This window comes from Pungitius pungitius, chromosome 11, assembly GCF_949316345.1.
Source record: "Pungitius pungitius chromosome 11, fPunPun2.1, whole genome shotgun sequence".
NCBI classification, from domain to species: Eukaryota; Metazoa; Chordata; class Actinopteri; order Perciformes; family Gasterosteidae; genus Pungitius; species Pungitius pungitius.
The window spans coordinates 2,561,388-2,588,795 of NC_084910.1; the positions used below are offsets into that span (position 1 = coordinate 2,561,388).

At 41.2% G+C, this 27,408-nt stretch overlaps 4 protein-coding genes and 1 non-coding gene across 6 annotated transcripts; 4 read left to right on the forward strand and 1 right to left on the reverse strand.

The window, feature by feature from the left end:
- Window positions 1–98: 98 nt before the first annotated feature.
- LOC119197379 (coiled-coil domain-containing protein 127) lies at window positions 99–4,213 on the forward strand. Its single transcript, XM_037453618.2, has 4 exons — window positions 99–238; window positions 729–866; window positions 1,366–1,610; window positions 1,715–4,213. The coding sequence occupies exons 2-4, from the start codon at window positions 737–739 to the stop codon at window positions 2,144–2,146; spliced, it is 807 nt and encodes a 268-aa protein (XP_037309515.1). The 5' UTR covers window positions 99–238; window positions 729–736; the 3' UTR covers window positions 2,147–4,213.
- A 792-nt stretch (window positions 4,214–5,005) lies between these two features.
- On the reverse strand, window positions 5,006–6,619 carry mrpl32 (mitochondrial ribosomal protein L32). Its single transcript, XM_037454458.2, has 3 exons — window positions 6,402–6,619; window positions 6,014–6,195; window positions 5,006–5,660 (listed from the first exon to the last, which is right to left on the reverse strand). The coding sequence occupies exons 1-3, from the start codon at window positions 6,502–6,504 to the stop codon at window positions 5,412–5,414; spliced, it is 534 nt and encodes a 177-aa protein (XP_037310355.2). The 5' UTR covers window positions 6,505–6,619; the 3' UTR covers window positions 5,006–5,411.
- A 562-nt stretch (window positions 6,620–7,181) lies between these two features.
- psma2a (proteasome 20S subunit alpha 2a) lies at window positions 7,182–11,125 on the forward strand. The gene is made up of 8 exons (XM_037454457.2): window positions 7,182–7,311; window positions 7,833–7,909; window positions 8,284–8,416; window positions 8,745–8,867; window positions 8,980–9,061; window positions 9,294–9,367; window positions 9,948–10,005; window positions 10,110–11,125. Exons 1-8 carry the CDS (start codon window positions 7,271–7,273, stop codon window positions 10,224–10,226), a joined length of 705 nt encoding a protein of 234 aa, XP_037310354.1. The 5' UTR covers window positions 7,182–7,270; the 3' UTR covers window positions 10,227–11,125.
- A 392-nt stretch (window positions 11,126–11,517) lies between these two features.
- LOC119197910 (ATPase family AAA domain-containing protein 2-like) lies at window positions 11,518–27,195 on the forward strand. Of its 2 annotated transcripts, none has more exons than XM_037454606.2 (30): window positions 11,518–11,884; window positions 12,456–12,610; window positions 12,853–12,908; window positions 13,031–13,202; window positions 13,359–13,446; window positions 13,605–13,686; window positions 13,815–13,997; window positions 14,294–14,411; window positions 16,143–16,157; window positions 16,593–16,694; window positions 17,176–17,284; window positions 17,610–17,725; window positions 17,869–18,043; window positions 18,210–18,298; window positions 18,537–18,696; window positions 18,826–18,916; window positions 19,069–19,246; window positions 19,363–19,499; window positions 19,652–19,796; window positions 20,539–20,725; window positions 21,650–21,835; window positions 22,012–22,147; window positions 23,517–23,713; window positions 23,827–23,986; window positions 24,095–24,217; window positions 24,501–24,674; window positions 24,751–25,428; window positions 26,206–26,336; window positions 26,502–26,630; window positions 26,957–27,195. In XM_037454606.2, exons 1-30 carry the CDS (start codon window positions 11,681–11,683, stop codon window positions 26,987–26,989), a joined length of 4,509 nt encoding a protein of 1,502 aa, XP_037310503.2. In that variant the 5' UTR covers window positions 11,518–11,680; the 3' UTR covers window positions 26,990–27,195. The 2 variants fall into 2 exon arrangements, with proteins under 2 accessions (XP_037310503.2, XP_037310504.2); XM_037454607.2 differs by having other exon boundaries at window positions 16,596–16,694.
- On the forward strand, window positions 21,252–21,386 carry LOC119198257 (small nucleolar RNA SNORA5). Its single transcript, XR_005114505.2, has one exon. It is a non-coding gene; the product is annotated as a small nucleolar RNA SNORA5 (small nucleolar RNA).
- Window positions 27,196–27,408: the final 213 nt, after the last annotated feature.

Here is a 27,408-nt window from a genome sequence, read left to right on the forward strand (position 1 = left end):
ATAGTCTTTGAGGCCCATATTAACGGGATTAAACGGGGATAATAGAATTAGTATTGCTTCAATCGACTCAGATAAACACAAACGACATTTAATTTTAACCATTCATACGGTCTTTATCAAAGTGGCATTCAATGAAACACCCCCACATGACTAAAATGGACTCCTGGGGGGTAATATTGTATACGTAGGGAGGGTGTGCAGGAACAAATGTACAAGTGACCTAGGCTTTTCATTCAAGGTGAGACTCAGCACCATATATTTTATTAAAGGAAGTACGCCGAATTGCAGTCGAACTAACACAGCTCTTATGTTCCGTGTTATCTTTATTTATAAAAAACTCCAGTGAGCTTGACCCAGCAAGCTAAACTCCAACCTAGCATGTTAGCCCATACTTAGCCTTGTTTATGGTTAGCTCGGATGTCAAACCTCCAAGTTGTCAGACCACTATTTTGGTGTTTTGGTGGAAAACATTCACTGGATAGTCGGACCTTCGGTGTCAATGGAAACATTAGACGTCGCAATGAAAATTATAAGTGCACGGTTATTGTAAAGCTAAGAAACCTTGTTGTCGTGTCGCTTCTGACACTCTAGCACTGCTAGCACTCCGTGATAAACAGCATTACCCTTCAGGCTGTGTCCAAAAATATAACTTGGCTAAATGTATACCGTGAATTCAAACGAGTAAATTATTACTGATGTGTTTTTCTCCCTGTGTGTTTGTGCGGCAGCCGTCTCCATGAACAACTTGAATGACCCCCCCAGATGGAACATCCAACCAGACCCCAGAGGAAGGGGGGCGGGGGCCGGTGATGGGAACCAATGGAACTACGCCCTGCTGGTCCCCATGCTGGGACTAGCTGCGTTTCGTAAGTTACTCAAAACCATAATAAGCATAGTGTGTCTGAGGTTACGTAGCAGTCACTGTTACTATTTTAAGGGACTTAATAAAATCGCAAAGTACCAAGAGTCAGCACAGCAGTTGTAAGCCGTTGACCAGCCATTGAAAGTACATAGTTAATGTGTCTACATGTTGCTACATTCCCTTATATAGATGAATGATATTCCTGAACAGACTACTCATTCAGCACGTGTATTGATTAGCTGTTCAAATAATATCACATATTGCCTGCAATTAATTCAGTAGTTTTCACACAATTAATGAACAGCACAGTCCGTTCAGAGGGAAGGACTGAGACTTTTTCAAGAGTAGTTTGTTTATTGATCCAAACCAGAGTTTGATTGACAGCTGTTACACTTGCTCAAACAAACTGTACAAAGGAATAGCTAAACGGTTTGCTTTAAACAAACCGAAAATGTTAGTAGTTAAAGGAAATGTTAGTAGTTAAAGTCCGACCATGTCCTCAGGTTGGATCTGGAGCAGGGAGTCTCAGAGGGAGATCCAGAAGGTTAAAGACCAGTATAACAAGGACGTCTCCACACTAACAAGCAAGATGGAAGCACAATATCAGGACACACTGACGGAGAGGCGCAGGGCAGCGGCTACACTAGAGCTGGAGCTAGAAAAGGAGAGACAAAGGGTCAAAGGTTACAAGCAGGCCATGATCTCACAGAGCCAGCAGCTGATGGAAGAACGGAAACATTTATCTCAGGTAAATTCTTGCAAATGTAGCCTCACAATTCATTACTGCTATTGTGCATGTCCAACCTGTAGCCTCTTTTGCATAAACCGAAACGATGTCTTCTTCCTAATAAGGAGCGCCAGTCCTTGGAGGAAGACAAGCAAAGGCAGGTTAAGTCTGGCGCTGCAGGGGCAGTGCTGCATCACGCCCTGGAACGAGAGAGCGACTGGCACCGAAGAGCCACCACAACTCTGAGGGAGCTGGAGGGTCAGCTCGTGGATCGCCAGAATGCCTACTGTTCCCTCATCCAACCTCGAGATCAGCGGTTGGAGATGGAGAAGAACATGCTGCTTAAGGTAGTCAAAGACCCCATCGGAGCGGAACTGGATCTTGAGTCCGATCTGAAGGACATTTTTAAGAGAGATAAAACCTGTGCAGACTTGCTCAATATGGACAAGAGGAAGAATGGAAGCCTCATGTGGGTGTACCTCAGGTACTGGCAGCTGCAGGTCACTGTCCAGAAACACAAGAGAGCCGAAGAAGCGATATTAGGGGGAAAATTCTAGTCTCAAACATCGTGACGTGATTGGGATGTTGTGGAACATACAGAAGGTAAACCCTAATGAGACAATGTCCAGCAGCTAAAACGTTCCTCCTTTCATCTTACTGTTTAGAAAATGAGGGATATTAAGTTAGGATTTGAGCATGTAGAAATATTGCTATTACTTTAGAAGCCCTAGTTAGTTAAAACTTGAGTTTATAATATTGAGATATTAGCAAGATCAAGCCCAATTTTAAATGTTATACAACCAAAAAACACAGCCCAGTTTTCTTCAAAAATTGCTAACTGCACAATCTCAGCAACAAAGTTGCCAAGTCAGCAACACTAACAATCTGTTCCTTCAGCCCACCAAAAACATTCCCTCAAAAATGTCCAAATGAACACAAACAACAGACATGTAAATATTTACTGTTCCAAACAGGAAGTCTTGTAGCTTGTGGTAGACTCTGGTGACGATCAATCAATTATTGCTCTGGCAGAATGCACGCAGACAGGCCGGCCGCAGCCCACCACAAATACAACATTTTCATTTCATTTTTAATTTTGGCAGTGCATTTAATGCATTGATTGCAGTCTGAATTTAGTCAGGATTTCAACAAAAATATCCCAAATCTTCCTGAAGAAGATTACCAACCCCGCGTAGGACTATTAGCTTTAAATCAACTTTATGCAAATGTATGAAAATGGAAATACACTGGAATTATTCAGTTGATATTCATATTGGATGCACAACTGATGTTAAATAATGTTTTACCATTGAATCCCTTGGACATTTTTGTTGGAACATGTCTATAACTAATTTTCTCTGAGTGCCATTAATAACGGCTGGGTGCGTGTTTGTGTTTGTCTGCAAAATGCATGTTATTGCATTTCAAGTTTCTTCAGGGAGAAAAATGAAAACTACAGTGTTGGACATACAAGCCAGGAGTCATTAACACAAATATTTTTATGTAAAAACTACTTTGGTTTAACATACATTGTGCTCTTTCTCTGTGGTGTGTTGATACTATTCGTTAATACGTCGATGGAGTATTGGTGGTATTCATCTTCATCTGAGGGGCATCCAGGTGTATCACATCTCTCGTCTCACTCTAAAGTGTGTTACCATTTATGATGCGTGATCCAAAGCCACTAGGGCGCGAGTCTTTGACCATTGGTTTTAAATATATCTAGTCTCTAATGCAGCTGTGTGGGAGCTTTATAAGGAGGACTGGACACTTAAGGTGCATGCAAATCTAAATAAGGGAATGAAGCACAAAGTAGTGCTAAGTACTGCAACGCTTCCACAATACTGCTTTATAAAATAGTGTAATAGAGCCCTTTTACTTCACACTCCACCACTCTATTGAAAGGATAAACCAAGCTGTAGCATCTCAGTTTTTAATTTGGAACGTAACTTGGTGATTAAATGTTGGATGTGATCTCACGGATTAAAATGTACTGACTCTAATCCCTCTGGGAAATCCTCATAATAAAGCCCCGGTTTAAGTACTTCATTTTGTGTTCTTGATTTCTTTCAAGAATCTCATGAAAGAGCCTCTTTCATGAGGCTTTGTTAGTTATGGAAACACCCGACAACGACGAACTTGGTGTACAGTCACAGTGAAGAATTATTGTCAGACTTTGTTCGTATCTCCGTCTTCAGTATATACCGGAGCATTTTTGTAGACCTATGGGTTCATCAATTCAGCAAGAGAAAGAAGATTGGTGCCTCGCTGCTCTTTGTTTGTCGACCCCTTTAAGCCAGTCCCATTTTTGACCACACATTACATACAGCGTGTGTTTTCCTTTAGCTGTCAGAGGCAACATACTGCATTGACACCAATGAGCATTATGAGGTCATCAAGTGCAACTTGACAGCAAACAAGGCGGTGCAGCAGCACTTTAAGTCCTACTATATGTCACAAGGTACTGTTGATTTCCTGCCCTCAAAATACAGAATGTGTTTATCATAAAAACATAATGAGGACACATGCTCTGTTTTCTCTGACCTCTTTAATCCTGATGCTTGTCACAGCATACCGAGCCCTTTGGCCATATACTTAATACTTAACACGGTTCACGTGAAAATGCATCAGAAAACAGTGTCTTGCAGTGCTTCCTACAAAATCACTGCTGAATCTCAAGTGGGACACAACCCCATTGGGGCCTTGTTTCGAGGACCAGGCTAAGCCAGTCGGTAGCTCCACTTCCTCAATCGTGTGTGTATTTCTGTCTGTACAATGTGGTCTGACAAGTGAGTGAGTTTAAAGGCAGCCTTGTTTCTATGGAAATGGGTTTGCATCCATTGTATAAATGTGTATTTTGTCAAAATGTATTAAATGGCTGGTGTGCCTAAATTACATGGAATTAGGGTTCATCCCATTAAAAAAATGTGTTATCTGACTCCTTGAATGTCTCTCAAATAGATCACATGTTGCAGAAAGGAAACAGCTGAGGTCAATCAGATCACTGACTGAAAATCATAATCAAACACATTCATCCAAAACTACGTCTGCTCTTTGTCAAAGTCATAAATCCAACTGCAAAATGCAACTTAGTGCCTACGTTTTAGTTCTCTGGCACCAGAGTGCATGATGGTGTGACTGAGCCCCTGGATGATAAGATGGACTCATTCCAGAATAACAGTCTGTTCCTGAGACATAAGAGCAACTACTTCAGCCGTACGCTGAATCCTCACACATTTGTGTCTCTAATGAACTGCTTTTTTTCATTTTAATTTTCATCCATTTAAAGGTTATTATTGAGCTACATAATTCAGGTTTAATCAAAGTAATATATCAATAGATGTTTAAACTCTTTAACCCTGTATTATGTCAATAACATCCGACCAACACATTTGGTCGAATAAAGTAGATACACATTTTATTTTCCAAATAATGGATTTATTATTAAACAATCAAATTTATAATGCATTTTTCAGTCAGAAATGAGTTGAGAACACCAAGAAAATGATCCAATATTGAAAATCCTCAATATTATATTATATCAATCTTTGCAGCTATACAAGTCCTAGACCAACACATCATTCATACAGTACAGTTCACAAACATGTCTGATGTGGCGGTATTCATCAAAACTGCTTGTATCAGTGCTGATCCAACAGTTACCCAATGGAAACAAAACTCCTTAATTTACTGATTAACACACTGGACAAAATATGCTGTTTCCTGCATCATATCAAGAATCATTGTGTGTGTGTGTGGTTGGGTGAGAGCCGTGTCAAACACAAGGTATGTATCACACACAACGTTAATATCTGAATATATTTAGCTGAACCAGGCAGGCCTCTTCCTGCCTCTCTCCACAATCCTCTTGTCCTTGTCCAGCTCACTTGGTGTTTCACCCTCGTACACGACAACGGTCTCTACAGCCGGGGCCCTCAGCGGGCCGCCTTCCATTGCTGTGATCTGTTGACGAATCAGAGCCGTCTCCTTGCACACTTTAGCATAACAGAAGCCACACATGATGTGTTTCTGCTTCAAGTGGCCACACTCTGTGCACGGCTCAATGTTGTTCTGAGGGAGAGAGAGACAGAGAAGCTGCAGTTGAAACAACATTATGCCAAGACAGTTTCTAAAGTACTTGCTGCTATTTTTTGCTACTTATATAACATTGAAATAACATTAAGTCTTTAAACAATCTGATGGGTCTATGCATGCCACTAAAAGTCATAGTAATTGTGGTATCTAGGGAAAAAACAAACATTTGTCATACATATTTCAGCAGAGTAATCATAATATGATAGATTATATTGGAGCTATTAGAGCTATTGGTTCTAACTGTTCTAATCCCTCCCAATCAGTACAGACAGTATGAAGCTCTCTGAACAAAACAAATGTTGGGCGTAAAATGAGAAGATCTGGTGTACCTTGACTTTTAGGAGGTTGTTCTCATCTCTCCTCCTGGTGCGGTTGATCTCTATGGTGCGCCTTTTCTTGGGCACTGCCATCCAGAGGATGCCGTCAGTGAGGCCAGCAGACTGCTCCTCCGGTTCATCTTCCATGTCGACCGGAGGCAGGAGGCTAGGGCCATTCACTGCCAGAGATGGAGCTGCATACATGAAGACCATTGTTACTTTGCTTTTCACTGTGACTCAATGATGCAAATGAAGAGGTATCAAGACTACATTTTAAATGAATTCATGTTTACGCTAAAATAAAGTGTGTGTCCGTCAGTCAGGGACAGAGCTTGTATCACAATTAGCAGTAACGTTAGCTAACGTTAGATGTCGTCTTGAGCTCCAGCAGTAAACTCACCCAGTTGTTTGTCTAACGTCAGTCCGGACGCCTGCAGAAGTCTGCTTTCAATGTGTAGCAAAGAACATCTCAGGCTGTGCACAAAAGCAGTTAAATTCATCATTTTGGTCGTCAGCACGCTTTCTTTCCGTTCAACATGACAGACAGCTCACGGTCACTGAGATCCACGACGTCATCATACAGCGACAACCAACTGCTCTTCTTCTGTTCAACTCAAGGAGGCAACATTGATTCGGGCGTTTTACTACAACATAGCGGCCACTTTTTTACTTCACTCTTCAGTGTGTTTCAACAGTTATTCATAACACATGGGGATGCATTTCAGGAGAATCCAGCAAAAAAACTGTGAACTTGTCCGATATGAGGTTTCATACTTTGTCGTGGTAGTTGGAACTGTCATACAGGTTGTTGTTCCCGGGCTTTTAAAAATATATTTGTATATCATACTATGATATCCATTGTAACATAGTGCCTATTAATTTACATGTGAAAATACATTTTAGTATATCATATTCACATTTCAGGTGATAATTTGTAATTTGTGTAAGTGTATGTGTGTGAAAAAATCATTTTGTAACTTATCTAAAATTATAACACCAGATTTTACCGTCTATCATTGGTCCAATGTCATAGAGTTTTTTAATAACTCAGCTTTTATTGTTTCTTTGTTTTTTGTTAATATCGTTTAACGTTTCAAGAGTACCTTAAATGTAATATTATTACTATTAATGCATTTTTTAAATATGCATCGTTTTTCTTGTCCATGTTAAACACCCTCAGTGTCTATGTTGTGAATGTAGGGGGCAGTATCCCCCTTAAAGTGGATCTGCGGTTCTTCAGTCAACACGCAGTAGAAGAAGAGGAACAAGATGGCGGAACGAGGCTACAGTTTCTCCCTCACCACATTTAGGTAAACTTTATATAAATTACCACGAAACTTCAAAATAGAATCTAAACGTTCATCCTGGATATGCTGTGGAATAGCAGTTTTTAAAACTGTTTGCATTTTTTCCATTTTGAGGGGAAAGTGAGTTTTTTGTGTGCATTGTAGTTGGTGCACTGTCATTGTCGGGTATAGTGAAATGAATCGGCTACGTTAACCGTTAGCCTGTCGGCTAACGTGTTTCTGAGTAAAATGGACGAGTCAAGTCTCACTTTTTGTCTACTGTCGATCATGAAACATTTTTTTTTATTTCTGAAGAGTTTACTGAATAAACCAAAACATGTCCCATTCACATGCTAAACACACTACCGTTGGAGGCTAACGTTAGCTTAACGTTAGCCGAATTAGCTCAGATGAGTCGGTTGTTTTAGCTTTTGCTTTCAGTTTCATCCTTGTTAATGGGGACGCACTACATAGTATTTGCATATAGCTTCGTTGATTTTTCTCACAGCATGTACCGCCACCTCATCATGTGTTTCATCTTGCAGCCCTTCGGGTAAACTGGTCCAGATTGAATATGCCCTGGCAGCTGTAGCAGCCGGAGCCCCTTCCGTCGGCATCAAAGGTATGATGGAGTTATATTTATGAGTGGGTCCGATACAACTCTAGCCTCTGATGAAACGCATGCACTTGAAGATTTGTTCATTGTTGACAATATATGTGTCACCATTTTGAATTCAGAAGCTATGATTAAATGGGGCAAAATACTAAAGTAACGTAAGTAAAGTAAGTTTGTCGGATTTGTTATCAGAGGATGCAACTGTCTGTTTAAAATGGTGTATTACTCTTAATTGCAATTATTTGCAAAAATTAAAATCAACACAATTGCCATGGATACCTTTCGTATATATTGCCACTGCGTAAGCGCTAGTTCTCCTGAAATTTACTCATTGGCCAGGATTTGTTACAATGCTGGTTGTGATGTGCCTTCATTTTCAGCTTCCAATGGAGTTGTCCTGGCAACAGAGAAGAAACAAAAGTCCATTCTGTATGATGAACAGAGTGTCCATAAAGTGGAGCCTATCACCAAACACATAGGCATGGTCTACAGCGGCATGGGGCCTGACTACAGGTGGGGATTCCTTCAGATTTTCCAAAAAACGAGCGCTCGAATTGTGTCTTTTCTAACTTTGGATCAGCAATTTCTGCGTGATGTCCAACGGCTTTTTAAAGCACAATAGAGAAACAGATGGTTGATTGCTCATCAGTGGATAAAACATCAATGTTAGCCTCATAAAGGTCTGTTTTTTTTTTTTGCAGGGTTTACAATTTTAACAACCATTCAGGACTTTTTTTGCATTGTATGTCTGTATCTAGGGGATGCCGCATTTGGTTGATGAGTTTGTCTTTATACTGAACTTCATGATCAGGTACATTAATAAGTGATGTGTTACTTTTAGGGTTTTAGTGCGACGAGCCAGGAAGTTGGCACAACAGTACTTCCTGGTCTACCAGGAGCCAATCCCCACAGGTCAGCTGGTCCAGAGAGTGGCCTCCGTAATGCAGGAGTACACACAGTCTGGGTAAGTATTTACATAGATGCATCAATGAAGAAATTTCTTATGAACTTACCACATTTATATTTTAGATGATGTTGGTATTTCTTTTGTTTTAATTTATTGTGTTTTCTTCCAGTGGGGTGCGTCCGTTTGGTGTTTCACTGCTGATAGCCGGATGGGATGAAGACCAACCCTACCTGTTCCAGTCAGACCCCTCTGTATGTTATCCAGCTATTTTTCATATCTGTTGGATAACATTTGTCTTCAATTTATTTACTCTTTTCAGCTCAATCTTAATTGTGTTTTCATAGAAGAGCTTTGACAGCGGCTTAACCCTGCGTTGCTAAAATAATATGACTACCCGACTAATTTACAATGCTCTTTCAGAAGTATCTGCATGGGGGGTCTGCCACAGAAGCATAATTTCCCCTTTTTGTTTCTGACTGTCAGGGTGCATACTTTGCATGGAAAGCCACCGCCATGGGAAAGAACTACGTTAATGGAAAAACATTCCTTGAAAAGAGGTAACCTTTTACAGTACAGAGTATAATGTCAATTAAAATGATATCTTAGTTGTAAGAGACTTATGACCACACTTTCAATGTTGTTTCACATTTATTTTAAGCCAACATGAAAATGCACAGAAGCCTCACTGTCCAATAAAATCCATTTGTAGTTGGCACACAAGGAAGATGAGCCGCTTTCTTTCTGGGCCATAATTCCTCACTACACTCCTTGGAGCTTTACTGGTGCAAGATTGTCTCCCAAATGTTTTTTTGTTTAAAAAGTTGATCACTGAATCTTACGTTTAGATGGTTAGGCCTCAGTGGCAGCACAGTACTGTGTCCACTTTATTGGTGGAAGGATATTTAAACAGAACTTTGCAAGTATGATTTTTTTTTTTTCATTGATATTTCTCATCCATTTAAAGCAACCGTTTTGGTAGTACCTCATTTGCCTGCTAGATGGCGGCCTCACGGTTGCGACTACCTCATGTACAGTGCACAATCAATGCACATTGCTGAGCTGTTTGCTACAGCTGCCTCACAAGTTCCTTTACTTGTACACTACACAGATTGCTTGATGACTGTTTTTGTTCGCCAGGTATAACAACGATCTGGAGTTGGAAGATGCCATTCACACAGCCATCTTGACTTTGAAGGTTTGCTTTTTGTTATATATATATATACATATATATTTTTTATATGTGTTTATCCTGTTGTTCTTGTATTGGTCATTTACACTGTCCTGCCTCTCGTATTTCAGGAGAGTTTTGAAGGTCAGATGACAGAGGAGAACATTGAGGTGGGGATCTGCAACGAGGCCGGCTTCAAAAGACTTACACCAGCGGAGGTGAAAGACTACCTGGCAGCGATTGCGTGAACACACCCTTCCTGACGGCAGGGCTCTCTGGCCACATTTTGAGACGTAACAGCAGAGTAGCCAACAGCATCACGTCACAATATCGTAGACCAGTTATTCAGACCGTTTGTCCGCGTTGTGCTTCCGTTCAGAAAACACAAGAAGCCTTCACTAAAATGATTAAATATGTCGACTCAAATCGCCTGTTTGGGATTATGCCCGCATCTAATTTACTTAAAATGACCCCCTTTCTTTTTGTGTATGCACAGCCTTTGTGGAAGCCACTCACAACTGAACTGACCAAACTCCATTAGTTGTGGTGAGAGGGCAAACTAATTTAATCATATAACCAATATGTTTTGTTGTCAAACACACCCCGGGTACTGTGACATGTGTCAGTTGGCTGCTTTGCATATGAAAAGGAATGTGGCCTTTGATGAGTGTAAATCTCAAGTCTTTCGTTGAATCCTTCATTTTTCATATTTCTCAATACTGTTGCAAAGGCATTGCTATTGGCTAACAGATCAAGGAAGTTGCTCTAACAAAGTATTCAAAATGGGATTTCTTGTAACCGCAATGACAAATGTCTGTTGGTCAAACCAAAATCAACTTGTTAAATTGGTAAGTTATTTTAGACAACAAAGAGAATTGGTGTCTCAGAGTGATTTAGTAATCTTCAATATTGACAGTTTTCCATTCTCTTGTCTGCACATCATTAGCATCCCTCAAATTTGGTTATTAAGACCAATAAAAGTTAAGGATTGCAACGTAAAGCTTTGTGATTTTTACAGTTAAGATCTGTTTGGCTGTACAGCAGTTTTACACAATGTGCTTTTTTTCAAGCTAGAAGCAATTCTAGAGTTTGTATTTTCTCTTCTGGTATCTGTCGCTTATTCAAATAAAAGATGAGGTGATATCGACTCTGTTTTGAATCACTTATGTTATTGAAGGGTAATTTTGCAACAATTGTGTTAAATGTTCAACAAAATTAGCTCTCATAACATGATTTGTGTCTACGTCAAGAGCGCGCGATAATGCACACGTTGGATAAGAAACGTGCTGAGGTCAACCGGCACAACTTTTCAAACCGTATTTGTATCCTTCCGCTTATTTTACGTTTAAAAGAAAATGCCACAACTAATTTAATGACAACCGAAGTCATATACAGTAACGAGCTGCAGCGTAAATCGGGTCAGTGAAGTGTACAACCATTTTATTTTCCTGGTTTCTTTCACAATTTGGGGGAGGGATCTATTTTTCCTGGCGGTTGCTCTAAGCCACTTACCTCATAACACACGATGACGTTTATGGCGCCAGAAATCAAGGACTCAGAGAGGAGCTGGTGCGGGTCAGCTGGCCGTTATCTCCCCCCTCTGTGCCATGTTGGCGGCACCGAAAACATTGTACAGTTGAAGACGGAATAGAGGCTACTAATCCGTAGTTCGTGCTAAAACGAGGTGGGTTTTGGAGTCAAGATGGTGATACTACGCAGCAGCGGCGGCGGCGGTGCCGGAGCTGAGCCGGTCGCAACCACCCCGAAGAGGAGAGCGATGGAGTTGGATACAAGCTCCGAGTTTCTGTCGCTTCTTCCCGCGTCGCAGAGAAAGTCCACCCGGCTGACTCGGTCCTCCCAGGCCCTGGATGACAGCTTCAGCAGTTTGGAAAACCACATCGCTAATGTGAGCATAAACACCGAGGCAGCTGGTTAAACAACCAGATCGCCTCTAAGTTGGTGTGTAAACTATTGATGGACATAACTTTACAGGGCTAGTTTTGCTAGCGTGCTAAGCTAGCTAGCCGCCTTGTTAGCTTCTCCACTTAACGTAACGTTAACCGACACGTGATTTAAGGTTCAATGAGCAGTTGTTGTCCATGCTAATATTTTACTTGGATTCATATGTCAGTATTAACGCTGCTAGGCCATTTTTATTTTAACGTTTGGGTGTTCGGTGTTTTGACCACATTTCAACGTGATTTTTAATACGGTAAAATGTCGTCCTCTACTTTGTGCTATATCATTATTTAAAAGGTTTAAAATAAACGACGTCCACATTTGTACGTTTACCACCGTTATTAAAAATCACGTTGAAAACTGGTCTAAACATACATACATGTCTGCATGAGAACATTTACAATTTGTAAAATATAATCAAAAATTCAATATGCAAAAGATGAGAAGTTTGGTTAGTGATTAATGTGAGCAGACATTTATCTGTTGTACATATATGTAAATGTGTGCTCTTTTTCCAGGGTCATGCTGATATGAAGCTGAATGAGGAAACCGAACCTCATCACTCCCAGAAGACCCGAGGACAGAGAGTTAAAGAAGGGGTGTCTTTTGCTGATCTGGAGCTAAAAAACAGCTCCCCTGTAACTGAGGCCAGCTCCGTAGAAGGATGCCTGAGGTGACGCATGTGTGCTTATCATGATATTTTGAAATATTTTAAACTTTAAACCAAACTTTCTATAAAATCTGCTCGTTATGTCTGCTAGTGTTTGTTTTTTTAATTATGCAAAATGAGTTGAAACATTCTAGCAGAATTTGTGGACACTACAATGCATTTATTGTAAACATTCAAAGTATAAGAAAATATACATTAGAAATTCATTAATTGATCAAGTTGTGTTTGTTATCTTTTATCTTCAGAAAGTCTTCCAGGCTCCAAAGGGAGGGGAAAACATCCATAGTCAAGCAGCAAGCAGGTAACATCTGCTGCACTGACTGTCTTAAAGTATATAGCACACAATGCTTATATTTAGCAACATTCAGTGTTTTGGAGGATCTATACTACTACTAAACCGTCTAACGGTTTCTGTTGCCCCAGATGTTCCAGATAAGGTGGAGGGTTCATCCACTCCCAAGAGGAGTTGCTTTGATCTACAGAGCCGAGAAGAGGACGAGGAAGAAGATCGCTCAGTGCGACGTAGTTCCCGAATCACCCGATACAAACTAGATTCTCGAAACCAGTCCGTGCTCTATGACCGCCTCATCACCAAGTAAGTTCAATTCCTCAAGCTTTGTTTGGCTTCTACCTTTACTGCTTGAGTTAAAAATAAAGCTCTTCCTGTCCTGTATCTAACAAACAACTTGACATACATAGCAGACTAATTATTGATTTGAGTGATTAACTGTTTTTTCTCTGATTGTCTCAGCACCGCTGAGGCTGTCCTCCAGAAGATGGACGACATGCAGAAGATGAGACGCAGACAGAGGAGCAGAGACAGGGACAATGTAGAGGAGGTGAAACGTAGAGACTTTAAAAACAGCAAACCTAATTTCCAGCTCTGTTTTATTGCCTAATTTTAGTTTTTATTTTGACAGTAGGGGGTATTGCTAATCCCTAATAAGCTTCTAAACTGAATATTCATGACCTGATTTGACCCGTTTCCTCTGAACAGATCGGTGTGTACACCAGGGGAAGAGTGACTAGGTCTCTGAGGACAGATGTGGAGATTAAAGACACAGAGAAAGAGAACGAAGGTAAAATTAATAAGGTTTTAATAAGAATAATTGTGAATGTTATACACCTGACGGTTACTACAGTTAGTGTCACATGAGTGACATTTAAATTGTTTTAAATAATAATGCTACTTATTTTTTCTTCACAGGAGGTGATGTGGAAGATCACAACAAAGAGGGGGTTGAAGATGTAGAAAAAGATGAGGAGGAGGAGGAGGAGGAAGTAGATGAGGATGATGATGAAGAGGAGGATGACGAGGAAGAAGAAAATCAGAGGCGTTATGACTTCCGGCAGCGAAAGACTGTGGTCCGCTATCAGGCCCCACAGGACGGTACTGCATTTTTTTCAACTAAATTATATTTTTCATTTCGATCAATTTAATCACTTAATTTACCTAATTCAAAATCTGAGCACACCCTTATGCTGTATAACATCCAGCAACGCAGAAATGGGATGAATCCCAAGAATTCTTAAAGCAGATTTTGCCCAGGAGCAAATAGATAGATTGCGTTCAATACTTTGTCATTTTCAAAAGCTGAACCATTGTTTCGTTCATTTATCCTATTAAATACTGTACTTAAATCCCTGTTTGTAATTGATTTGAGGATGTATGTCATTGTTTCTTAGAGCCCAGAGAGCCCAGAAAGCGCAGCATGTACTTCAAGGACCATTCTTCTCCTAGACGCAGGTTTAGATTCAGCTCCACGGCCCCTAGGAGTCCCTACACCAGGAGAAGAAGCAGCAGGTGAGTACGAGCTCAGACACCTTCCGTCATCATCCTCACAAACATCAAACAATCTGTGTAGTTTACAACTTCTGTTGGGATTAATACATTATGAAAACAGAACATTGAAATGATCCCTTCTAATGTTGCATGGTGTACCGGTACTAGAAAGGTACCGCAGTACCCTTACGTTGAAAACCATACGGTTTTGAATATTTTTAAAAACCAGCAACCAGAGCGCACTCAGTGTTCCGCTCCATGTCCGGCTGCCTGCGTGCATTGACTGGGTGGGCGGGGCTACCAGCTCTCATGCAACAGGTAGCTCACAGCGAGTCATCTCAGGTGAGACAAGCCCTCATGTGCAGGAGCTATTGCCGACCGTCGGCTTGAGAGAAAAGATGCCAGACGTGAGATCTGGAAATACTTTGGGTATAAAGTAGTTATTACGCATTTTTTAGGGTAAATTTCCGGGTAAAAGAGGACGTCCGCTTGGTCTCGTGTTGCACTTTCTTGATGTTTGACTGTTGGGAAAGTTGTTGTCAAGCCAACACAGCTACAGGACTGCCATCGCTCACGGTTTCCCCGTGTAACACACAGGCTTTTGCAGGTTTTCACACGCACTCACGCCACACATCCAATGTCTCACGCTAAAAAAACAATCCACGCTGGTTCATCTCCAACCTCGGCGATGTTAAATGGTGCATCTGTGACGCTGATGGCTGCACGTAGCGTTAACCCCCCCCCCCCGTCAGCCGTAGCATTCGACAAAATCACACTCAGTCGGCAGCTCTGTATCGATCACAATAACATTACAAGGAAGCCGACGCTAGAGCACTTAATACCAGCATCAATGTCCAAACATGTTATAACCAACTTGCTAACATTGCTAACGAGATTCTTGCTAGCGGCTAAACTTAGTGAAACCCGTTGAAATCTACGCTTTGTTTTTGTAGCACGTCGACGTGACGCGAATAACGTCACAGATGCGCCACTTGCCGTCGGCGAGGTTGGAGATTGTTTTTTAGCCTGAGACCTTCGATGTGTGGCGTGAGTGCGTGTGAAAACATGCAAAAGCCTGTGTGTTACACGGGGAAACCGTGAGAGATGGCAGCAAACAGTCAAACATTAAGTAAGTACAACACAAAGCAAGACAGCTAATAAGTTACTGAATAGTCCAGCAGAAATATATACATGCAAAATAACTCATGAGGTCAGAATGCACACAGAATTGTACCAAACAATACACCCATAAAGCAATTTTCATTGTCTTTTTTTCAATAAAGAAGAAAAATTGGCCTTTAATTATTTGTCCAGCTTTAATGTACCCAAACCACATAGCTTTAGGGTTTTTTCCATCTCAAACACACTGTAAAATTATGTAATTCATACGCACAGAAATAACTGTAGTCATATAGTCAGATACAGACAATAGGCCTACATAGCGGTGTATAATCAATGCTATGATTTTACCATATTGTTGTCATTAATATCTTGCTGTGGGCTAATACTAACATAAATGCCATTTGTTAAGTGTTCAAAAAGCGGGGCACGAAGAAGCTGGTAAAAAGGGAAGCTTAGATGTTTTATGTTTTTTTTTTATTTTTATCATAGATAAATGTTCCACTATCTTATTTGTGGTATAGTATCAAAGTCATAGTTTTGGTATCGTGACAACTCTAATCCCTTCATATAAAAGCAATCCCTAAATTTGTCTTTTTTCCTCTTTCTGATTTCTCTTCATGCCACCTGCAGGAGTAGTTCTGAGAGGTGAGAACCTCACTTCTCGTCCATGTTGGTGTTTGTGTTTGTCGGGGTTTGCTAGTGCTATTGTTAATTTGTCAACAGTGACCCATTGTTTGCTGACTTTATATTAGCCAGTATTTTCTGTCATTTGAATACTGTCTATTTCATTTTCTAGATGTTGTTCAGAGGGTGTGCTATTAGTGTCGTGTATGGTGATGATGTCACTGAAAATGTTTGAATGAGCGCAGCATAATCAAATACTCCCCATTTCCTAAATGTATGCATTATTACTGTGTGTTTGTTAAGACTGCCATACTTATTAATGAATGGTAGTAGTGTTGTTCATTATCACCCGTTACCTAAATTAGGTTGGGATTCTTAGTTGTTGATAAGCTGATAATTATAATGAGATATATATTATTAGTGGGAGAGATAATGTTGCTTCTATTGCCTTCGCAGAAGAAGACACGCCTTTCACAGTAGTGACTCCACTTCTTCATCTTCGGACGATGAAAAATTCCAGAGACGGAAAAGTAAGAACAGGAGCTTATCAGTCAACAGGTGAGAGCCGCATCAGCAGCTGTTGTACGTAAGAACATGAGTTGAACACAAAGATGGCAGACAGAAGGTTTAAAGCAGTTGTCACCAACCTTTTTAAGCCCAAGTTTTAATTAAAATGTGAAGCTTTTCATTCAGTCTACTTATAATAAAACGAGATCAAACACGTCCATTTTTCAAATTAATGTGGTCAAGAACACAGTAAATTAACTTCGGGGCACCATAAAAAGGAAATTATTTGTTACCACACACAATATGAACAAGAAAAAAACACATTTGCAATGAGCAGGCTGGAGGAACTACCAATTTTAACTGGTTTATTTATCAACTTACAACACAAAATACATTTACATGCATCAATTACCCACCATCCTGTTTTTATTTATATATATATATATATATATATATATATATATATTAGTGGTTAATACAGTACATTGTGAAAACAAGCAAAACATTGTTTGTTTTCCTTTTGTCCCTGCAGATGTCTGCCTATGAACCTTGTGAAAGAAGATCTGCTGGGTATCCACAAGGACAGGATGAAGATTGGAGCCAGCCTCGCTGATGTGGACCCGATGCAAATCGACAAGACGGTAAATCTATAGGTGGAGCAACGCAGACAGAGGGTTGCCTGTGACTCTGTGTTACGCTGCATTGATGTAAATATAAACTTACATGGCCCTTCAAGGCGCGTTATTAAAAATAACAGATGCAGGAGATATACCATATTTCAAATGTTTCAAATGTATTCTTTAATTTGAATGGGAATAGTCAACTGTGTGCCAACGTCACTTTCTTAATGGTTATTACTGGAGATAAGAAAACAAAGCCTGTATTCATGCTAATACAATGCTGATGATTGTAGAGTCCGTAGTATTCTGAGCAACCAATCTGAACATAACGCCTTTTGTCATCCAGGTGCGTTTTGAGAGCATTGGAGGTCTGAGTAGACACATCTCTGCGCTGAAGGAGATGGTGGTGTTTCCTCTCCTCTATCCAGAAGTCTTTGAGAGGTTCAAGATGCAGCCTCCCAGGTAAATCTGAATGTGTGCATTTGTTGAGAAGATTACACTATAGTCCAGCTTTTTTTACATTCATTAATTAATATCTCGTCTTGGACTTTTGTTCGATTGATTCCTAGAATCTCTATTATTAACATACTTCCTCTTTGCTTTAGGGGCTGTCTCTTTTACGGTCCTCCAGGCACAGGGAAAACCCTTGTAGCCAGAGCGCTGGCCAATGAGTGCAGTCAGGGCGAAAGAAAAGTGTCTTTCTTCATGAGGAAAGGAGCCGACTGCCTCAGTAAATGGGTTGGAGAATCTGAGAGACAGCTGCGGCTGCTTTTTGACCAGGTAAACAAACTTCACACTTTAGGATGGATGGATGGAGATTATCTGTTTTTTTGCCTGTTTTAATGCTGTCTCACTAGATTTTGTCACATTAACTGGTAGATTAGGATGGATTTAGTAAATCAGTAATGCAATCTGCAGCTGATTGAACTCATTGAATTGTTTCTAGGCGTATCAGATGCGACCGTCCATAATCTTCTTTGATGAGATTGATGGTTTGGCTCCAGTCCGGTCGAGTCGCCAGGACCAGATCCACAGGTGAGCAGCACCCCTCTTCCGTATGTTGTACAGCACAGGTGTGGTGATTGTACTGAAATTAGGGAGTGTAGGCTGTACACAGTAAAGCCCAAAAGAATTTTCATCTTGTCATTTCCGAAAAACATAGTAATTTCAAACTAAATAAATCTGCTTTTTTATTTTTTATATTTGCTGCTTTATTTGTCACCACTAAGTGGTTTTGAAAAACAAATGTTCCTGTTTTTTTCTGTCTTTGTAGTTCCATTGTGTCGACCCTGTTGGCCCTCATGGATGGATTAGATGGCAGAGGGGAGGTTGTTGTTATAGGAGCTACAAACAGACTGGACTCCATCGACCCAGCGCTGAGAAGACCGGGGCGCTTCGACAGAGAGTTCCTCTTCGGCCTGCCGGACAGAGAGGTGACAAACTGAACATGTCCTTTAATGCTCGGCAGGGATTAAACAATAGAGAGAGACAATGAACAGTTGAACCCTCTCTGCTTTGAGCTGCTTGCTCTAAAGTTGATGTGATCTCATGTTGTACGACAGGCGAGAAAGGACATTCTGAAGATCCACACCGGACTGTGGTCTCCACCACCCGCCGAGACTTTTCTGGAAGAATTGGCAGATAAATGTGTTGGTATGTTTTCATTATAATGGTAAATTTGAAACACTAAATAACTTATATTATATATATATATATAATATTTTATATATATTTTAGTGCAACCTCTACTGGAAGTGATACCAGTATGAACAACACTTCAGATTGTGAATCTTTTTGTTGGCCAGGTTACTGCGGAGCAGACATTAAGGCCCTTTGTTCGGAGGCCGCCCTGTGTGCATTACGCCGTCGCTACCCACAGATCTACCTCTCATCACAGAAGCTTGTGCTTGATGTCGACTCTATCGCCATCATAAGCAAAGACTTTGTGTCAGCCATGTCCAAGATGGTGCCTGCCGCCCAGAGGTATAACGAAAAACAGTCAAATAATTTTAATAGTGTAAGAATCAATTTTACTTTTCCAGTGCATGCTTCTTGTATCTGGTTCATAACTAACTATGATGATAATGTGTGATTCTTAGGGCAGTGGTGTCGCCAGCCAAAGACCTGATACCTGCCATTCGTCCTCTGCTGAGCGCCACCCTACAGGATGTCATCCATGCTGTCAGCAGACTGTTCCCACACGCTGAGCAGTGCTTCAAGAGGAAGAGAGAACGAGGTGCAGCATTACTTTTCTCATGTACTATCAAATGTATTTATTCCGTCACTCGTCGGTTTTGTTTATCTGCAAATTAAATTCATAATCACAGATTGACTGTTGATTTAGCGATCTCTTTTGTAGTAACTGCTGTATGGTGTGCTTATTCCCAGATCAGGCCTGTGGTGTGTCCGAGGACGATCTGATGTTCAGTGAGGAGGAGGAGGAGGAGGAGGAGGAGGAAGTTTGCGCCACTGGAGAGACAGTGCACTCCCACCTCAAAATACCTGCTGTCAAGGGACTCATCAGCCTCAATAGGTTTGTTTTTAGGGAAGGAATGTCATGCAGGGGTTCATTTGTCCCTGAATTCTTTCAAACAACGTATTTATTCAAAGTTAGAAGAGTAGAAAGCCAGAGCAGACTACACTGCGCAGAAGGCGAAGGGCTAGTCCCTTGAAAAGGATGATACGTTTTTTGGATTACGGGCAAATGGTGTTGAACAAAGCATATGAACACAGTGTGTTAAAATTGTATCTGCGCCACATAGCCATAAAACTAACTTGTTCAACCACCTAAAAAATCACCACAAACAAGTAACAGAAAAAACAGTACAGTGGATGCATTAGAGCCAAAGCTAACGTTACCTCACTGAATCTCCGTCAATGACAAAACCAGAACAGCGACCCTGCAACAGCCTATCCACCCGCCTCCCAAAGACACGCTGAAATAATGGATGCAATCGTATTTCATTTGGCCAAAGACATGTCCAATAAATACTATATAAATAATAGTTTTACTTAGCCCTTTATTTTGGGTAAAACATGTATTTAGCTTCAGTTGAAGAACTACGTTTTTTATTTTGATGCAAAGACGTGTACATTAGCCAGCATGTAGCATAACAATGGAAGTGGAACCCGTGTTCTTGTAAAATCTCACATCAATGAATGGTCTTGTGTTCAATGTCATAATTATCCATGTTAATTCACCCAGTCTTTCCCTCAAATATTTACACAAGCCTTTTCCTACCTCCTCGTTGTCCATGTGATCTCTCGGTGTGTAGGAGTGTGCTGAGCCAGCCAACCTCATACCGCCCCAGGCTGCTCTTGGAGGGCAGACTTGGCTCAGGTCAGAGCTCCCACTTGGCTCCTGCTGTCCTCCACACTCTGGAGAAGTTCACTGTGTACACGCTGGACATGGCCGTGCTGTTCGGAGCCAGCGCAACCGCACCGGAAGAGGCTTGCGCTCAGGTAAAAGAGCTACCAGAACACAAATGAATACACTGTTTAATATTATTATATTTAGGAACATTTGGCAGTTAAGGATGTCTTTGAGTTGGGTTCTATTCATTAAAGAGGCCCTTGATTCATTAGAACTGCCGGTGACCTGGATGAAGGCTCAACCCCGACTCCCCCCTCCCTTTATGGACTCCCTGAGGGTTTCGGGCTTTCCCCACTGTCACACCACTGAGAATTTGTGCGCTTTCCAACACAGAGTTAGAGCCCTTTGAGAACCGTTTCTGTAAGTCAGCATTGGATGCTGACTTTGCCAAAGAGAATTACCCACAAGTCACTGCAATGTGAGGTTAAAAACAACAAGTGAAAGCATGAAGTTGTATACAAAGAGGCTGGCACATTGTGTTCTGTCATATTAAAATCTATACATTTAGAACATTATTTAAATAATGAATTGATTATCTTATGAGGAAAAGAGCATGCAAGGCGTTCACATCAGAGTTTAAGGGGCACATCGAGATTGGGCCGAAGTCTCTACTTTTGCAGCCATGTCAAATTCAGTGGGTTCTTTTCCGTGGACCTCACTGGCCAAAATGGCTGCCACAGTGACTGTAGTTCATGGGACCCACCTCCTTACATGGTGGACTGTGGGGATAGATGTGTATTACAGACAAATATTTGAATGGAGGAGAGATTTTTATTTATTTTTATTTATTTTTTACTTAAGAAAACAATTGTTTTGAAATATATTTTTGACTAAATGACTGATTAAGTTTAGCCGAAACCTTTTCTGCTCAGTCTCTAGTATGGCCTCTGCTGCTGCAAAGTCTGTCCTCCAATCTCTTTACATACAATATCCTTTTGATTTATGCATTTTATTTTGCATCCCGATTTAGCAAAAACGCCCACACCATTCGTTATTGTGTCCACGTTTTGCAGATCTTTGTTGAAGCAAAGCGGACCTCTCCCAGCATCCTGTACATCCCTCACATCAGTCAATGGTGGGAAACAGTGGGTCCGACCTTAAGAGCCACCTTCCTCAGCCTGCTCAGCTCCATCCCTCCCTTCGCTCCAATACTGCTCCTGGCTACGTGCAACCTCCCGTATGACGAACTCAGTATGGAGGTATGGAAAAGAGAAGGGATGCCCTGTTGACTTAATGTGGTGATACATGAGGACACGTTGTTTAATGGGTGGCTGTGGTGTGAAAACAATGTTGATAGGTCTCATTTTCTCTTAGAGATGCACACAATACTCTTTGTGTGAGTCTTCTCTCACCTTTTTCATTTTTCTTGAATCAGGTGCAGGACTTGTTTCGGAGGGAGTATGGAGAGGTTTTTCATGTCCAGGTCCCCACAAGCAGAGAAAGAAGAAACTTTTTTGAGAATTTAATCCTCAATCAGGCTGCCAAGGCCCCGGCCTCAAAAAAGAAAGCTGGTGAGAATTTTGGTTAAAGAAAAGACATCTAAGATAGCTATGTGTGATCTATTGTTAAAGTGGGCTTTAGCTTAAAGTTGGGGCTAACATAGTATCCGACAGGAATATCCTGTACTCAACCAATATAAGAATGCTTCACACCGCTCGAAACATAAGAGTCTTGGCTACAATCTCCACTTGTCTGTTTTAAAATGCTCTTAATTAGGGCTGTCAAAAATAGCGCGTTAACGGCGTTAATTAGCTGTTTGTTGTTAATTACGTCAATTTTTTTGACGCATTTCACGCATGCGCAGTGTGACAAATTATTCAGGTCAGCAAAGTGCCTCTTCCTCTAGGGAATGCACTTCATCCTATACAACACATTACTGCCACCTGCAGGCATATGTCAGGCCGTCAGGTTCAGCAAGTCGTTTGCGCCAGAGACCCGCACCCCCGCCCCCCCCCTCCCCCCCTTGTTCTCGCGCAGCAGAACAGAGAAAAAAAGCTCCGCCCAGCAGAGCTTGGCTAAGAGCAGCGCTGAGGTAGAGGACCATCGGAGAGACCCGTAATACTGTTCTGAAACATGCGGAGGAAGGGAAGCCAATGCGATCTAAATCCTCCCAGGTATGGGGATATTTCACACTGAAATGGGGGGTGGTAGCGGATTTCTTTGCAGCGCCAGTCGTTCTAATCGCCGCGCTCGACTTCAAGGTGTAACCTTTATTGTTGTTCGGTCTGAAACGGCGCGCCCAGTGACGGGTGGTGCAGCAATATTGTTGTTGGGGTGGAAATCTGGAGAAAGGTCGGTCCGGGAGATTTTCGGGAGGGGCTTTGAAACATCAGGAGGGTTGACATGTCTGGTCATGTCTGGTCATCGCAGCCCTGGACCATCAGGAGCACAAACTCACAGCAGAGTGGGATAAACTGCAGAGGCTCGAGACCCTTCTAGAGCCATGCAGGGAAATCAGTCTGTGACTTATCAAATAACATTGATTTGATTATTTTCTGGAATGAATTAAAAAATCAAATATCAATAACATGTATTTATGTAAAAAATAATAATGATGATAATAATGATAATTATGTATCTGTGTCCTGTTATTTATCTTTAGTATGCATTTCAAAAAGAAAAAATGGTTAGGATTCAGGTGTGATTAATCATGATTAATCCACTGAAAATTCTGATTAATTTGATTAAAATTTTTAATCATTTGACAGCCCTACTCTTAATACAACTCCTAACCCTAAAGGGGTTGTTTTGTGCATTTATTTCTTAACCCAACATATAAACTGACTTTTACACATCAGAACACTCTCAGTTTGAAGATGGCTGTACACTCAAAGCATTTATAAAATGAATGTTGATCTATCAAAATTCCCCCTTCTGAAGTGCTTAATGCACTGGAGGTGCTTCCTGTGGCTGCTCCACCTCCCCCACGTCAGCTGACACAAGAAGAGACCCGGAGACTGGAGGAGCAGGAAGAAGACACCCTCAGGGATCTCCGCCTCTTCCTGCGGGATGTCACCAACCGTCTGTCCCAAGATAAACGTTTCAAGGCCTTTACAAAGCCTGTCGATTTAGAGGAGGTAGCTGTGAATTGCATTGTGTCATTTATATATATGACATATAGTTTAACTTTCCAGTGTTCCTTTTTTCCCCACCATTGTACTCAGAGAGGCCTCTTTGCCATGTGTTTTAGGTGCCAGATTATGCTGAGGTGATCAAGAAGCCAATGGACCTGTCAACCGTTCTTACTAATATCGATCTCCATAAGTATGGCACGGTCAAAGAGTTCCTCCAAGACGTGGATCTCATCTGGCAGAATGCCCTTGAATACAACCCAGACAGGGACCCCTCAGGTACACCCAGTGATCAGCAAAAAAACATACTCACTGACACGTATGCAGCATAATACTCAAGTTAACCAAGTAAGTGTGATGGAAAGGTTTTAAACTGGTTTTCTTCAGACCGTCAGATTCGCCACAAAGCCTGTGCCTTAAAGGACAGCGTCCATGCCATCATCAGAGATGAACTGGATGAAGATTTTGAGAAGATTTGTGTGGAGATGAAAGCGTCCCGCAGCACAAGAGGTAAATGCTGAGTGTGTTTGCAGTAGTTTGTTGTTAGACAAATGTGATTAACGTAATTATCAGAGTGCTTGTCTCAATGTGACCCACTGACTGCTCAGTGACCAATGAAAACATTTTTACAAAGAATCACACACCAAGTTTGTGCTTTTAATTTGCTAGAAACATTTAGTCACTTGACTTCTCATAGAAATAACTTTTGCTTCCATGCATTTCTCACCCATTTATCTTCAAGAATACATTTGTACAATTGCATCCACTAAAAACTGTATATATTCTACCTCAGATTGTTCCACGGCCCGGTTGGCTCCGTCCTTTTACCACGTCGTTCCCAAACAGTCCAAATGTCCAGTTGAGACCAATATCACGGACATAACTCCACAAAAAGAGCCAGCTGGACCCACAGCTGCAGTCACTCCCAGCACGAGTGCCTCTGCTGTTACAACATCTAAAAACACAGGTAGTACAGATAATAAAATGATAAACTCAAATCAGTTTTTTGTGATTAGTTATTTTAGTGTCTTTTGTTCCTCCAGCACAAAAGAAGAAGAGACGAAAGAGTCGCTGGTCCGCTGGCTTATATTCAAAGAGGAAGTCTCCCTGCTCTCCTCACATGTCCAGAGATGAATCCCACTTGGGGTCGGATGATGAAGATGGGGACAACGACGAGGAGGAGGAGGTTGAGAAGGGAGAAGGAGGAGCAGCAGCCGAGTTTGAAGGGACTAGAGGAGAGCAGGATAAGATGATGGTTGATGTAGAGTCGGGGCCTGCAGCGGCACACGAAGGTCGCTCTGGGTCCACTGCGAAGGAACAGGACAGTCCGGAGGGACAAGAGGAGAGTCACGCTGCTCGAGATACGGATAGCCAGAGTGAAACGGTGAAAGTGGAAGAGAAGGAAAAAGAACTGGTGGATGAAGGTGTCATAGATCAACCAGAACAGTCAGTGAACGAAGGGCTGTTTGAGGCAGGAAAGGAACACATTGAAGACAATTCCCCTAACACTAAGAAAGACAGCCACACTAAGACAGAACAAGATGCCCAGCAGCAATCAAAGCTGACGGAAACTGGGAAATGTCAACGTGTAATACAAGACGGAGACGGCAACAACAAAGTAGTTTGTGTAGAAGAGGCAGAGCAGAACAGGCCCACTGAACCAATGGAGGTGGAAGCAACCGATACCTTGACCACAGACGCCTCGGCAGGAGGAGACAAAGGTACAAGTTTGATATTAACACTATCCTGCTTACACCTAAAGTTCTCTCTTTAACTTGCATGCCTGCAAACTTGTCACTTTTTGGCTAAATCTGCAGTTTTGAAAACTAGGTCATCCACGTGAATCGTGTTGCTTCAAAGAGTTTTCATTTGGAGAGGGGTGGCAACTTGCCGGACGGTTTCTGAGATTGGAGTGAGACAAGGACAAGGAGTGATGTTATGATCTTCGCAATAGAACATCTTTGAAGTGACGTGACAAGCCAATCAGCTTTACGACCTTTTTGATATCCCCATTGCCCCTCAAACTTTTCATCCAAATCAGTGTTGCCAACTTGTCAGCTTTCGCACTAAATTTCCAAACCCTCCTTTTGCCAAAAAGTGACAAATCTAGGGCCTTTACTGGTGTTCTTGGAGACTATTCTGGTGCCTGACATGAAAGAACGTCTCGTTAAGTCAGTCTCACAGGACCCTCCTGCAGCAATCAAAACTGTAGTCAGACTGAAAATGAATTACACAAAGCCGCCGCTGATCCTAAAGCAGTTATTACAATTATCCAAATTAGGCAATGACCTCATTTAGATATAAAGTTGTTCACCCATTATGAGTTTGCAGGTATGAACTTTACCTGTAGAAATTATCTATTGACCCACAAATTCCCATTCAATGAAAATCAGTGGGGTTTCTAGAGAATGCAACTTGCATCCCCCGGTGTTTCAGCGTGGTTGTGTCGGCAGACTTTCATTTATTACACTGCTGTAACACTCTTTTCTGTGTCTCAGAGAAGAGCGTGAGGCGTGTAACCCGAGCTCTAAAGAGTGCCGTGCTGAACCAGGTGATCAATGTGGACAACTCTCTGCAAATCTTGCACCAAGAAACTCCTCCTCTGGTAGTGGACACGGACAAATTAAAGGTGTGTGGCTTATTCTTTTGACTCTTTATTGTTAGCTTTGACCATATTCTTAAAAGCTTTTTTCTGAAAGGGTGGAGCGACAAGGCTACTTCACATAATCCTTATGCTAGAAAAAAGAATAATGGTTAATCTAGATCATTCCTTTGTCTTGGCTTTTTTCCTCAGGAGCTGCTGGAGAGAGTAGTGATCAAGACTGACGGGTACGAGGTCTACAAGCTGGAGAAACTTTATGCTCTGCTCTGCCAGAGCATCTATAGACACAGACAAGACTACGACAAAACGTCACTAATACAGGTCAGTGTTGGAGTGTACTGATGTGCAGAGGTAGCTAGTATGTTTATTTTTATTTTTTTCATTGGACATAGTTGGACTTGTCATAGCAAGGGGCACCATTGGGTAACTTATTAATTACTTTAATAAGAAATATCTAGAGTAAAAGAAGGCTCTTAAAGTTGCAACTTTTGTGTTTTATAATTGCAATGGTGTCTGAGGAGTACAAATGTAATTACTTGTAGCCTTAGTATAGAATAGTGCCATTAATTATTATTGATCAAATTCCCATATTAAGTGGACTGTTACTGTTTCTAATCTATTGTATTTTCCTGCTTTTATTTGATTAGGAGTTGAAACAAGAGATTGAAGACTTCTGTTGACTTCTCTACTGGAACAATTTTTTTTTTTTATATAAGCATGCTCATCATCCACAGCTATGTAAAAATATACATTGTTTCTATTTTCATAGAAATCTACAAGCACATATATTAACTATAATATCTATTACGTCTTTTGTTTATATTAAATGGTTTTTCTCAAAATGTTGTGACTTTTTATGTGCTTATCACATCAACTGCAACTTTTAGCATACCCCGATTCACTTGGCCACTGCAGTGTGTCGGGTATTTGCAATAAAGTGTTTATAGTGTTAATAGTTTCATCGTGGAATAATCACTTGAATGATCTTGTCTGGCTTTGACTAGGCCATTTTAAAACATGAACATGCTCTAATCTAAACCATTCCATTGTAGCTCTGGCTGTATGTTTAGGGTCATTGTAGATATTTTACATCTATAGA